Below are 13,340 nucleotides of genomic sequence, written 5' to 3' on the forward strand. Positions count from 1 at the left end.
ACAATTAAGCAGGTAACACCACCTACCTACAGTATGCAGCTCAAATCGCGTGGAAACGGCTCACCAAGACCTCGTCCCCATTGTCATGATCATGATATAAGCATCGCTGCAATTGAATGAATATATACCACCTACCCCGACTATCGACTCTGGACTAAAGCCTTTGCGTGGATACAGTGGCATCTAATCAATGAATTGATACACGGCCGCCTTTCTCATCCAAGAATTTCCAATTGTCTATCGTCTGTCCAAACTTCAAGACATAACGTACGTCACCAAATAGGAGACGGTCATCACATCACGGCTCGAGTCTAAACCCCCCTCCGCTTTCTACCGTGCATACATACATAGTACAGTAGTGACTGACCTCCCGATCCACCACGAGAGATCCACGACCATATCCACGACCATACCCACGACCATACCCACAACCACCATCACAACTACGACGCATCCCCTACTATACCTAACCTCATAGATGCATTGCCAACTGGGCAGCATAATAGTAGCATAATTGTATTTGGAACCTTTACTGCGACTGAACCATCACTGTCGCTACTATCACCACGACTACCATTATCCACACCACACCCATCGTGCTACGAGCGCGAGCCTCGCTCTCCCCCGGGTCGACCACTGACGACAATGAGGTTGCGCTTATGATTCCTCTCCTTCGCTTGAAGGAGTGTCACCATGTCGCCCGAAGCACGCGCCACCAACATCCGCGTCTTCATAAAATGGGATGACCAGACTGTGTTCGCAGGCGAGGAACTCAGGTGTCACATCACCTTCAAGAATGTAGCCCCTGGTCCAGCTTCCGCCTCGAATCAACGTCAATCCTTACAGCCATCCCCAAGGTCCGATCGATCAAGACAGCCTTCGCCATTACTAAGTCCGAGAGCCGGCTCTACGAACGGTTTAACACCTCCCCCCTCCGCTCGTAGTCACCGGTCAACCTTGTCCCTCAACGTGCCCTCTACCGGCTCGCGCCTTAGGAACAGTGTCCAGCAATGGCCTCCTCCCCAGCTGCCGCAGCCGCCGCCACCACAAAGACCGAATCATGCCCATAAACGATCCCTTTCCATTGTGTCTATGGGCTCTAGTGCCACTGTCGACGACCAAGCCTATACCAATGGCACTCAAACGCACCCCCAACGCCCCAGTCGCGGCCATGGTCGCTCCGCCAGTCTCCAAATCGTGCCACGCACCGGTACAACGATGAATGGCCCTCAGTCGGCGGCATTACCGCGCCGACCACCTTTTGGCTCGGAGCCGTCCCCTGTGTTCAACAACCATTCGTTCCCTCCCTCAAAACATGCCCTTGGCCAGCGGTCGGGGGTTACAACGGCTCCTAACACCCCAGGCTTTACCAAATCACCTACAAGGAGAAAAGCCTCAGGCCCGATACCAGACTTCAGGTTTCCCATGGCGTCAGGGCCGCCCTCGGGAAGTGTTGGCAATACTCCTGGTACCTATCTAGACGACTCTACTACAACACCCACGGCAGAAACGGCGCCTCAAGTCTCTTTACCTGTCCGCTCAAAAGAACCGATACCTATAATCTCGGAACATTCGGCACCAATTGCGAGAGTTCTGGCCACTACGAGTATAGCGGAGGGAACTCCTAGAAGTAGTGGGGAGTTCTACTCCATGAGCAACAATTCCTCGGAGACATTGGCCTCAGAATATGTTATTCACCCGTTCCAGGGTGGCCGGAGGCCTGCTCACTTGCGCCGAAGCTCTGGGATATCTGGTATTAGTATGGCAAGAATGCCGGAATCTTTGATGATGGGTTATGCTCAGGTTCAGGGCTCCTTCACGCTAGATGGGTCGCTCGTCAACTTGGGACCTTTTGAGGCTGTTAAACGAAAGGCAGTCCTCGGTGGACAGGGCGGTGGTGTGATTGGAGTCGAGTCGTCAAGAAGAAGTAGTGGATTCTTAAACGGCTTTGGATGGGGCGGTCTCGGAAATTCCATTGGAGAACTCCTCGGAGCAAGCGAATTCAGCAGTATAAAGGATATGCGAGGCGCGGCGAATTCGAAATCTATTCCGTTATTATCCACGCCCCAGTCGATCTTGTTTGTGGATCTACAACTGGGCCCTGGCGAGAGTAAAACATACGAGTACTCCTTTAGATTACCAAAAGGCCTTCCCCCAACCCACCGAGGCAAGGCCATCAAGATCGCTTACAGCTTAGTTGTTGGCACGCAACGGGCCGGTGGTGCCAAGGAGCAGCAGGTGCGGTCTGTTGATACTCCATTCCGAGTACTTGGAAGTGTTAATAGCTACGGCGAGATCCTCGGTCATGACTTGCTTTCTCCATACATCTTACTTCGCGACCAAGCTAAGGTCCAACCACACGAAAAAGGATTCAACACGTCAACATTCAAGAAACGTACCAAGACAGAAGCTCCAGCCTCGACTATCAATGACTTTCTAACCTACGTCGATGAATTACTCGACCGCCCGCGAGATGGCATGAGTCTCCTCTCACCCACAGCTACAGCGGCACCATCACGTCGATCATCTTCGGTGGGGGAGCCAACCAATGCAAAGCAGGCCATTGACCTCGCTATAATCCGCTCCAACTTATCCTCTGATTCTGGCCAAAGCAGCAACCGCTTTGTGATTGCGCGCAATGGTCAGCGCGTAGGCGTCATCATGTTAGCACGCCCCTCGTATCGTCTTGGCGAAACCATAAGTATGGCCATTGACTTCACCGACGCCGAAGTTCCCTGCTATGCTATACACGCTGCTCTCGAAACCAGCGAGCGCATCGACCCATCCCTAGCCTTACGCAGCGACGCAAGCGTACACCGTGTCACGCGCAAGGTACACGCCAGCTCCTCTGAAGCAACCCTCTTCGCGCGCCGTGTCGTCTTCAGTCCCACTATTCCCATCACCGCGACGCCTGAATTCGTTACCAGCGGGTTGAATTTCGAGTGGAAGATCCGCGTCGAATTCGTAGTCCCTTCATCTACTTCTACTTCTGGTATGAATTCCGCAGATGATCCAGATGATCAGGAGAGTCCGAGAGAAGGAGAACAGAGTGGTGGTGGTCACCCGTTACTCGAAGAGATATCCCACAACGACAAAGCCGGGCTCGTCCTCGTAGCCGCTGAGACGCTCGAGTGCGAAAGCTTCGAGGTTGCTGTGCCGCTCCGCGTGTACGGCGCTGTATGCAATGGTCTTGAACGCCTCGAGCGCGACGAGGCACTTGAGGAAGGCCTCGTGGTATAAAAAAAAGCCTGTCCTGATCTGATCTATTTTGGCGAACAAGTACTAAAACGGGTATATTTCATGTAATATCTACAAAGGTTAAGAGGCTGCGATATTAAGAAACTGGGGAGTAATTATAACAAAAATATACATTAGCGATGGGATGCGATGCGACATACATAGCAGATGCAGGACGTGGATCATATTACCTTCACTGATCTGATCTGGATAGAGAGCGGGTGAGCGGGCCGGGTGACACAATCAATCAATCAATCAACTTATTGAACAAACTTTTCAAACGAGACTTTCAAATGAGGAAAGAAAGATGGAAATCAATCAAGCAGTCAGGGTAAAAAAAAGGTGCTGCCATCTGTCTCCATCATGGGTATTATATCCATTACAGGCGGGGTTAGGTTAGGTCAGGCTTTTGTAGATATAATATATTTCTGTAGCTGTAGTCGTAGTCGTAGTCGTAGTAAGTAATGTGAGATATGTAGTATTACCAGGACAAAACCAACCGGTCCAGGAATCCAAGGACGGAGGGAATATCAATCAATACCTGACTAACTCACCAGTTCATCTATGAATACGTGAGCCGCATGTATTGTTTATCTCAGACGAAGATAGTAAACGCAATAAAACCAACACTCCTTGTAATACTCAATATTCAGCGCATCTATCAATAGTAATAGATTATTCCGAGTCTACCATATGATACAGGGGACTGGAATCAAGCCCAAATAAATGCAGAATGCTCGACTAACCATCCATCTAAGGGAATGTGTAGCCTGGTTGGTGTGTGTAAACCCTCTTGAACGCCAGTGTTTCCCTGCCCACTCCGGAAAATAGATGAATGGTATCATATGATTAAAAGTAATCAGTTTTTGCCTGACCCCCCTTTCCCAATCAATGATAAATCAATAACGCCGCCTTTTTGTCTGTTTTCCCCCAGACAGATGCTACCAGTAAGTAAGTAATGATGATAAGAAGATATGTAAGGAAAAGGAGCAGTCCTAGACTCCTGACACGGTTCGCCGATGATGAACCTTGCGATAACCCCCTCTAAACCTATTCCGCTTGATCCCCGTTGACACCACGACCCATAGTTATCTGTACAGTTTTATTCACAGCTCCTTGTCAAATATACAAAAGACAAATATGAAAGTGAAACGATTGTGGGGATCTATGTTGAGGTGCTGCTAGACCCTGTCCCCGATGAGCTAGGACGTTTATCGGTAGAATCCGTCTCCGGATCGGACGGCCGTCGGTATTTTCCGAGACGCAGTTTCTCATCGAGAAGTGACACCAGTCGTTCTGAGTACTGATCCAGCAGACCATTAAGCATGGTGTCACTCATTGCTTTACTTCGTGTTGCTCGATCACCAAGAGCAACTGCCGTAAGTCGAAGTTCTTGATCAAGTTCAGCTAGTGTTTCCTGGCTAATGGGATCAGTCGAAGCCAACTTCTTCCGATAAGCCCGCAAAGTCCGACTAGTTTGTTCAGTGGACTTGTTGAGTGTTCCATATGACCTGAGGCTGCCGTTGCTCTTAGTCTTTGCCGAATTCAATGCCGGCACGGAAGGGCGTCGTTTAGTCCTAGCCCTAGGGCTGACTGGGGGACTACCAGCCGGTGTGCCTGATGGTCGTCGTGAGGGGGTGTCTTCAGCGATGACCGGAGCTGGGCTTGATGGTTGTCCAGCTACAGGGGTTTTCGAAGCTGCCGGAGACATGTAGTTCCCCAAGAATAGGGATCGCCTCTTGGATAGTGTTCTCGGCGGTGATCTACGACCACCGGCTGCGGATGCAGGGCGTTGAAACTCTGCCAGTTCCGTTCTAGACAAAACGCGTCGTAGTGTTGGTTGGTTGATGGGAGTAGTAGCCTCCTTAGCAGGGGAGGAATCGCGACTAGAAGATCCCAGTCCCCGGTCTTGCAGGTCTATTTCCCAAATCATAATAGTCCCATCGGATCCAACACTTACAGCCTTTCGGTTGGCATCGTCCTCCTCGATCATGGCTACACCATGTATCGCCTCTGTATGTCCCCATTCTCGAGCTAGGAATTGGCCTTGTATATCATAAATCCTAATTGATTTATCTGTATTGGAGAGACCGAGGAGAAACGCTGGTTCTTTTTCGGTGCCGGCTCTAGTTGTTAAGGAATCTAGGATCACAGGATCCGCACCACTTTCGTCAAAACATTTGAAAGACTTCAGGAGCTTTCCAGTGATCAGATCGAACATGGATACAGATCGCTCAACCTGAGATACGTAGAGAGTTTTCCCATCAGGCCCCATAGCCATGGATATCGGTGACGCTTTTATAGCGAGTGTTCGAGAAGGGATGGCCGCCATGATGTCTGGGTCGCCTTCTTTCGTTACTAGGTCATGAATCTGCACTGCCCTGTCTAGTGAGCAGGTGATGACTTTATCTGTAGAGGGTATCAAAACTTGGGAGACTCTGGCAGCAAACTCGAGTGTCTGGAAATGTTCGAATTCACCATTGCATAACCGGTGAAATAATTGCGCTGTGCGATCGCGACCGCATGATGCAATGAGAAGGCTAGATTCGTTCTCATATATTGCGATGAATTGACAATCTGAGGAGTGCGCTTTCATAGATGACACGCATTCCTTAGTGGCAAAATCGATTACTTTAACGAATCCTAGTCGATCTCCGGCAATGAAGTATTTACCATCTTTAGTTGCACGAATTGTTGCCATATGATTGACCAATTCGGGCTCGTCTTCAAAACAGGCCTCATCTAGAGGTACTTGGAAAGATGACTTGATTGTGCCGTCGGTAGACCATAGAATCACGTAGCCTGACTGCGACCAGGTATAAAACTGAGCGCCTGTGACATTTGACTGGGAGAGGCTCCCGATCCCCATAGCTGCGTCTCCACATCCTGGTATGGGTACTGATATAGGGTCAGCATTTGACGTTCTTGGTGTGTGATCCTGATTCCAGATGTCAATAGAGCGTTTGCTGTCGATTGTGATGAGTTTATCTTCAACGAATCCTAGCGCAAGAATACCAACACCGGCAAAAGTTTCGGTAGCCGTCTGGAGAGAATCATTGGAACCCTTCAAGAGGGATTCTAAATCAATCGTCGCTAGATTACCCGATTTGCCTCCAATATAAACGAGTCCATTACGGAGAGCCACGCATGTTGTCACAAATCCAGTTTCGAGGAGATGTGTTAACTTTGTTTGCTTGCCAAGATCGTCCAATAGACACACATCTCCAGTCTCGGAGCAGATAATGGCCTTAGTATCGTCGATAGTGGCAGCACACGAGAATGTAGCTTCGATCATACTACCCAGTAAGACGTTTCTGCCAGGCAGCGTTTTCTGCGGTTGCGCATTAGAGGTCATATCCCCAATGAATTTCTGTTTCACGGGAGAAGTTGCCTGCGCTTCATCAATGCGCCAGACCTTCACATGGCGTACACCTAGAGTAATAAGATTGTTACCCATCCAAATCATCCCTTTGATATAGGTTGTACACCTATTTTGCTGGAATAGCCTTGCTGCACCGGTTTTCGGATCTATTTTCCATACATAGAGAAACCCATCATTTGATGATCCGAGGGAAGCGAGAAATTTAGAGTCGGGAGACCATGCAACTGCCTTCACACCATAAGCATGTTCGCTAATGGAAACAAGTGGAGAGTCAGATGAATCATCTTCCAAGCTGTAAATAAGCACACGTGGAGCGTAGCCCGTTTCGCCTACAGCGAGAAATTTCCCTTCTTTGCTAAGGGCAAGGCACGTTGCGGCCTTGATGCGCTCTCGACTAGTCCATGTCTTGGTGGATGGTGATTCTGCCCAATCGTTGGGGGGACTGAAAACAGACTCTCGCAGTGAGATCCTGTTCCGGCTGTCGTTGGCCTTTGGGGTAGACGGTGACGATGTAGAGTAGGTAGGAGATGGAGTGCTGTATACGGGAACTGCTGTTGGGCGGGCCCGGAAGAAGCGCTGTGCGTAGCTATCACCGTTCACATCGACCACCACAACTGCGCCGCCTGCAACGTAGGCAAAAGAAGATTGAACGGCATCGAAACCAGTAGGGCAAAGGCAAGTAGTTCCAATGACCCGCTTCAAAGAGAGTCGAGAGTCGTATAGCTGTTGGGTTCGGCCGCGGTGGGGAGAGCGTGAAGGGCGCGGTAGGAAAGGAGAGTTCGCGGGCGTCAGCCTAAGCCGGTGAGAGGGAGTAGTTGCCATCTTAAGCCATGAATGGGAAGCAGAGAGAGTCGAGCTAGGCCACAGTATTGATATGCGGATCGGGCCAAACGATGCTGGATATCCTAGAACGTTCTGTGATCATCAAATAACGAGGCATGGGTGTAGAACCTCGAGTTTCTGCTATCATGAGCCAGAAGGGATAAAGCCAGGGACCCTAGATGAAGAAGCTGCCCAAGTAAGAGGAATCGTATCCGTTACTTCCTGCTGTTACCGCAAGGAAGACGAGGACTGTGAAACTGCAGAGATGGGAAGGTACGGAGCTCCAAGGTGGAAGGTAAGACCCTGGGCATGTAGAAAGCTATGTAAATGGGGCCTGATCGCGTATGGTTCAAATGCTAAAAGAATTGTCAATGGAATGAAGCGTCCCCTGTCGCAATTGAGTGGTGTGTCTTGACTTACAGTGAAGTGAAGTGAACCTATCTAAAGAGGGAGGGACTAAGAAAGCGTAGGCATACGATCAAAGAAGGGTCAAGCAGCCGAAAGAAGGGCAGCAATGCATATACCCTTGCTGCAAATAAAGACAACTAAAACAGAAATGCGGGTAAGTTATTCAAGTCAGTCTCGACCTCTGGATGGTAGATTCGCCATTGAGGGTCGCGAATTGGGAAAGAGGGAGTTGGAAGTTGTGGAAGACGGCAGAGAGAGGGGGCCCTGTTCCTTCGACAACATCCATGATGCAGATATTGAGAGTGACGAACTAGGGAAACACCCCATGCTTAGTGCTAACCCGGCCCCATCACGGTACGTGTGTGTTCTGTGTGTGTGTATTTTGTTTTTGCAAGGGCTGGCTGAATGGAGAAGGGCAGCTCGCCGACAGGGATCACGACGGGGAGCAACCGAAGCTGGCCGGACATTGGCCGGTACCTGGGCTGCAGTGGGGATCACGATTGACCGCTAAGATAGTCAGCCAGGGTTGAGCGTGATTCTGAGCGTGACCACAGCCAACTCTGGCCTCGGGAACCAATGATGATCCAGTCTCCATCCGCGCTGGCGTCCTATTAGGCGTCGTGAGGGTTGGTTCATCCGTCCTGCAGCTGCAGGATGAGAGGACTATCACACCAGCAACCAGTGATTAATCATCAATGTGCCAATATCTATGGTTCTCTGCACTACGACTCTACATAACGTATATGCATCTAACTTATATCTAACTATATTGTAAAGGTCTTGTTTCAAGGAGACAATTGTAATTGTCAAGGTAGAAAATGTGCACTAATTTCCAAAGGGGATCATCATCACTGACAAAATGGGACAAACCTGCAGAACTATTGCCTGCCGATATCGCACTAACCCATAGCCTCAGGCAGGGATTTTATCTCCCTAGCCTAGTCCAGGAAGTTCGCCGGATGATATCAATCTGTTCAAGCGATTGAGGCTCAATATTTTTTGACGCTTTATTTCATCGCACTTCAATTCTTCTCCTGCTGGGTAGCTCGTTTGCATACCTCCAAACTCTTGTTAGAGAAAGCAATATCCTATGTGCGGAGAGTCCAAAGTACAACCGTTGTTCCCTTCAGGGGTCTGATGTTGACGTTGAAGCAGCTCTATATCGGCAGGTGACAGGCGAGGGATCGTAAACGCGCTGATGTCTTAAGTAGTAGTCTAGAATCTACGTGGCTGAAATAATACTTGAGTTGAAATTGATATTAGCAACGATTTCTAGTCTAATAATAGTAGACTCAGGCCACCTTGCGCTCTTGTTCCGATTAACTGGCGAGGGGTGAACCACTAGTGTGAAACATTTCGTAGAGCATCCAAGAAAGTAAATAACCTGGTATGGTCACCGAAGAAAAACCTGTACATGAGCAGAAATGGTATTATAGGATGTTCAATATGTACTGGTAGTATAGACAGAGCCCATGTATATCTAGCACGATATTTCAGAATAGACAACCTTCAATCGCCTTTTTATACACACACAGCCAGGCAATACAAGTCAAGTGTGTTACAAGAGAGACCCAGACAGCCTCCGATGCGCGCTCTCCGCCGGACGTTCATCCTGAGCCTGGCTCTTCCCTTCAGGCATGTAAGGGTACTCAGTCCTGGGGCCTTTCTTCTCGTTCCAGTGGGGCTTTCGAACGACGCCCTCGCGGCGCCATTTGCGCGGCGGCTTCGTCCCAAGCTCCGCCATCTGGCTCCATATCTCCTTGCCACGGTTGAACCAGCGCTCTTGCCGGCGAGTATCCTCTTCGGCACTCGGCGTCCACCTACCCTTGAGAATGCGCCGGATCGCCTCCGGGGATACCTCGAAATTCTTGGCCAGCACCTCCGTCGTGTACTGTTCTGGAAACTGCGCGTGCAGCGCCCGGATCCCTTCCAGCGCGTCCGGAGATAGTCGCTTCCTAGGCCGCCAGCCCTCTGGAAACTTTTCCTTCAGCGCCTGCTTCTGTATTTGCCAATCTTCGGGCTGCCTTGCCCATGCTTCATCTGGATCGCGCAGCGGTTTATCTTCTTTTATGATCTTGAGTCTTTTGAGCTGACTCTTTTCGACGGGTGGCTTAGATTTCCGTGGTGACTCTGGTTGTGTATCGAGCTGACGATTGTTACGCTGCTCTAACCCATTTTCTTGCCCAGCAATTGATGTTTGATCTAGGTTCGCAATGAGTGCATCGATAGATTCTGGACTAAGGTCGAGAATGGCTCCATTTAACTTCGCGGCTGTGAGTTCATCGCCCGAGGCAGGTAAGGCAGTCGAAGCTGGAGGAGGAGAATCATATTGAAGTGTTTCGGCTGTTGCTCGGATAGGCGTCTCTTTCTCGACTCTGTCCGCCGACAAACTTTCTGCGTTATCTTGATGTTTAAGTCCAGACGAGTAGGCAGCTGCAGAGAAAGTGAACGGTCGAGCCGAGTGACGAATGGGGGCCTGACGAAAGGCAATTGGCGAGCTGAGATGATTAGGTCGAAAAGGTCTTGAAATAATAGGATCAGTAACGCGAAGCTCGGTAAGACTCTGGACAAATATCTTGAGAGAGTTTGTCCGACAAGCGCAGTTCATCTTGGATATCGGTGGCACACGGTTTGGGTCACAGAATGAGGTAGAAGAGCCGACGTGTCGTAGACAGATATTCCTATTTTTTCTGCGCCCGTTTTACGACCCTGCCCTCGCCTGCTTAGATTTTCGCCTTGAAGACTGGGCACACGACCAGGGGCTACTTTCCTTTCCTATTTTGGATTAGGTTCGTGGACTGAGCCACGCCGCTTTAAGCCTGAGCCCAGCCCGAGCAGACCCGAGCAGTACTGCCCGAGTCTGGTCCAGCCTGCGAAAAAGCAGCAAGAGCGCTAAGCCCTGTTTGTTGCATATTTGCAGGAGTCAAATGCCCGGGGTCTTCTTTTCCAGGTTATCTTATCCCAATCCTTGTACAGATTGAGGTAGGTACCTACTAGGTACTGGCCTGTTAGCAAGGACACCAATGCAGCGGCTGAAATCACATGTCAAAAGAATGAAGTTGGTCAATGGCTGATGTCATCCGTAATTATAACAGCCAGTCCGAGCCAAATACTTGAGTAAGTACCTGTCAAGATTATACCTGGCCAGCTCATACAAGAGTAGGTACATCAGTACAGATTGCCGTCACAGGCTAGTCGGAGCCCGCTCACCCACCACCGTAACAGGAAAGACGAACATGGTCGAGAGCGACACTGATACCCCATTCATCTCCATTCCTGGAGTGTTGAACTTCCGCGATATTGGAGGCTACCCCATTCCTTCGCGGCCCGGCAAACAAGTTCGTCGAGGACTTGTCTACCGCTCGGCAGAGCCGTCTGAAGTCACTGATGCGGGCCTCGACAAGATACAACGGCTTGGAATTGCCATTTCCTACGACCTGCGCTCAGAACGTGAACTCGCAAGGGCCAACCAAGACTTCAAGCTGTTCCGTGACGGATACACCGGTATAAAAAAGATACTTGCCCCCGTCTTTCGTGATGAAGATTATTCTCCTGAGGCTATCGCCTTGCGTTTCAAAACTTATAGGGCGAGCCCCGAGGTGAGTTCCCTACGCCATGTCAGATGATATACCGGCGCGGTCCCAAATTTGTTGCAAACTTCAAGCGGTCGGTCTCATATTGCCCCAGGGGTTTGCAGAAGGCTACTTCGCTGTTCTCACTGCTGGCGCTCACCCGGAAAATGGTGCCCGTCCCTATGCAACAATTCTAGAACATCTTACCACGGACACAGCTCCCCAACCAATTCTCATACACTGCCAGGTGGGCAAGGACCGGACAGGCATAATATGCGCCTTGATTCTATCCCTATGTGGCGTCGAAGACGACGTCGTTGCCGATGAATACAGTCTTTCAGATATCGGGCTAGCATCCCTACACGAGCAGCTTGTCGCCAATCTGCTCTTGAAAGCAGAATTTCGAGAAGACCCCGAGTCTGCTAGATTAATGGTTCTAACGCGGTGAGTTTGAACAATTCCACATTTTCACATCGATATACTATCATCAACTCGTAGTTAACGTCTCACGAATTCTATTCTCTAGGAGGGATAATATGCTCCTTTTTCTCAAGAAGATTAAGAAAGAACATGGCTCAGTGAAGCAATGCGTCATCAATCTTAATCTACTCACTGAGGAAGGCATCGAACAACTCAGAACCAATATGATTGTAGATATTACAAATTAGATAGTTAAACTGCGGTAAGCCCTTTAAGCGATATACTAAAACACGTACTAGATTAGAGTGCACTGTGGAGATTATGAGGTGAAGGCATCACTTTACTTTCCCTTAACTTCATATATCCGTCGTAATAGGGGAAATAGTCTAGGGCGAACAATCCCTTGCGTTCGCCTAGCCAATTTTTCGAAATCGAGACCAGCTTAATAAACCTACCTTACTCAAACCTTCAGAGTTGAAATCACTTAGAAACACGGCCATCACAGCCGACGTATTGAGCGATCTATATACAGATTTGTTTCTTACCGGGAACATGCTTCTCGAGGATTTACACAGGGAGCTGAAAACGAGCATACATCATCCCAAGAGCAGATCATCGTGTTTCGGTTGCCCGTTGATTGGGATGGCTGCCTAGCTCATCTCCCAGTGGCCATGAATGCACTCAACCAACAATTCCCTTCCACCATACTCTACTCTACATATATCTCGGTGCATTACCCAGACCACAATCCTCCGTAACTATAAAATACAAACTTTCATCTCACCCCCATCTTTCTGAAAATATCTCTCCAAAGCGCCCAATAATAACAAAATCCCATTCCAATCCCATCATGTCCAACTCCAAACCCCCAACCCCAAAGACCATCGGCACCAAACAAGCAGACATACAATACACACAGCGCCACGCGATCCGCGTAATCGCCCTCAACGCCTCGAACCAAATCGCTCTCCTCCACGCGCAAAAGGACAACTATCACAAGCTCCCCGGCGGCGGCATCGAAGGCACCGAGTCGCACGCGGCGGCAGCAGCGCGCGAAGGCCGCGAAGAAACGGGTTTCGCAATCGCCGTGCGCGCAGGGGGATGCGTGGCCGTTACGGAAGAATACCGCAGCGATTTACATCAATTCTCGCACGCGTACATCGCGGACGTCGTGGACGACGCATCGGGGGATCCGGACCTGACGGCCGAGGAACAGGCAGACGGGCTTTCGCGTCCGGAGTGGTTGGCGCCGGGGGAGGCGCTGGTGAAGATGATGTCTGTGCGGCCGCGGTCGGAGATAGGCTTGTTTATCCAGGAGAGAGACGGGTATTTACTCGGGGAGGCGATTCGAGTGTTGGGGATGTAATGCAGTGGCTAAGTACCTTACCTTACCTGGGTGGAATTCAGGTTATGTAATTAGTTACTTACGCAGGTAGTTGGTACTGAATTGACACCGATGCTGACGAATGATATGAAAAAAGACGCGTGGAATATCAGAG

At 49.8% G+C, this 13,340-nt stretch overlaps 5 protein-coding genes across 5 annotated transcripts; 3 read left to right on the forward strand and 2 right to left on the reverse strand.

The window, feature by feature from the left end:
• Positions 1–597: 597 nt before the first annotated feature.
• On the forward strand, positions 598–3,906 carry F5B22DRAFT_442890 (Rgp1-domain-containing protein). The gene has a single exon (XM_047971883.1). It carries the CDS (start codon positions 694–696, stop codon positions 3,238–3,240), a length of 2,547 nt encoding a protein of 848 aa, XP_047826844.1. The 5' UTR covers positions 598–693; the 3' UTR covers positions 3,241–3,906.
• On the reverse strand, positions 3,822–7,666 carry F5B22DRAFT_442885 (WD40-repeat-containing domain protein). Its single transcript, XM_047971882.1, has one exon. It carries the CDS (start codon positions 7,439–7,441, stop codon positions 4,403–4,405), a length of 3,039 nt encoding a protein of 1,012 aa, XP_047826845.1. The 5' UTR covers positions 7,442–7,666; the 3' UTR covers positions 3,822–4,402.
• A 1,420-nt stretch (positions 7,667–9,086) lies between these two features.
• On the reverse strand, positions 9,087–10,815 carry F5B22DRAFT_442963 (uncharacterized protein). Its single transcript, XM_047971886.1, has one exon. It carries the CDS (start codon positions 10,455–10,457, stop codon positions 9,408–9,410), a length of 1,050 nt encoding a protein of 349 aa, XP_047826846.1. The 5' UTR covers positions 10,458–10,815; the 3' UTR covers positions 9,087–9,407.
• A 126-nt stretch (positions 10,816–10,941) lies between these two features.
• On the forward strand, positions 10,942–12,172 carry F5B22DRAFT_442979 (tyrosine phosphatase). Its single transcript, XM_047971887.1, has 4 exons — positions 10,942–10,966; positions 11,075–11,448; positions 11,537–11,865; positions 11,948–12,172. The coding sequence occupies exons 2-4, from the start codon at positions 11,086–11,088 to the stop codon at positions 12,087–12,089; spliced, it is 834 nt and encodes a 277-aa protein (XP_047826847.1). The 5' UTR covers positions 10,942–10,966; positions 11,075–11,085; the 3' UTR covers positions 12,090–12,172.
• Positions 12,173–12,197: 25 nt separating this feature from the next.
• F5B22DRAFT_442992 (uncharacterized protein) lies at positions 12,198–13,318 on the forward strand. The gene is made up of 2 exons (XM_047971888.1): positions 12,198–12,358; positions 12,432–13,318. Exon 2 carries the CDS (start codon positions 12,692–12,694, stop codon positions 13,205–13,207), a length of 516 nt encoding a protein of 171 aa, XP_047826848.1. The 5' UTR covers positions 12,198–12,358; positions 12,432–12,691; the 3' UTR covers positions 13,208–13,318.
• The last annotated feature ends 22 nt before the right edge of the window (positions 13,319–13,340 follow it).

The sequence above is a fragment of the Xylaria bambusicola genome (genome assembly GCF_022495145.1).
Source record: "Xylaria bambusicola strain CBS 139988 unplaced genomic scaffold F5B22scaffold_55, whole genome shotgun sequence".
Lineage (NCBI taxonomy): Eukaryota > Fungi > Ascomycota > Sordariomycetes > Xylariales > Xylariaceae > Xylaria > Xylaria bambusicola.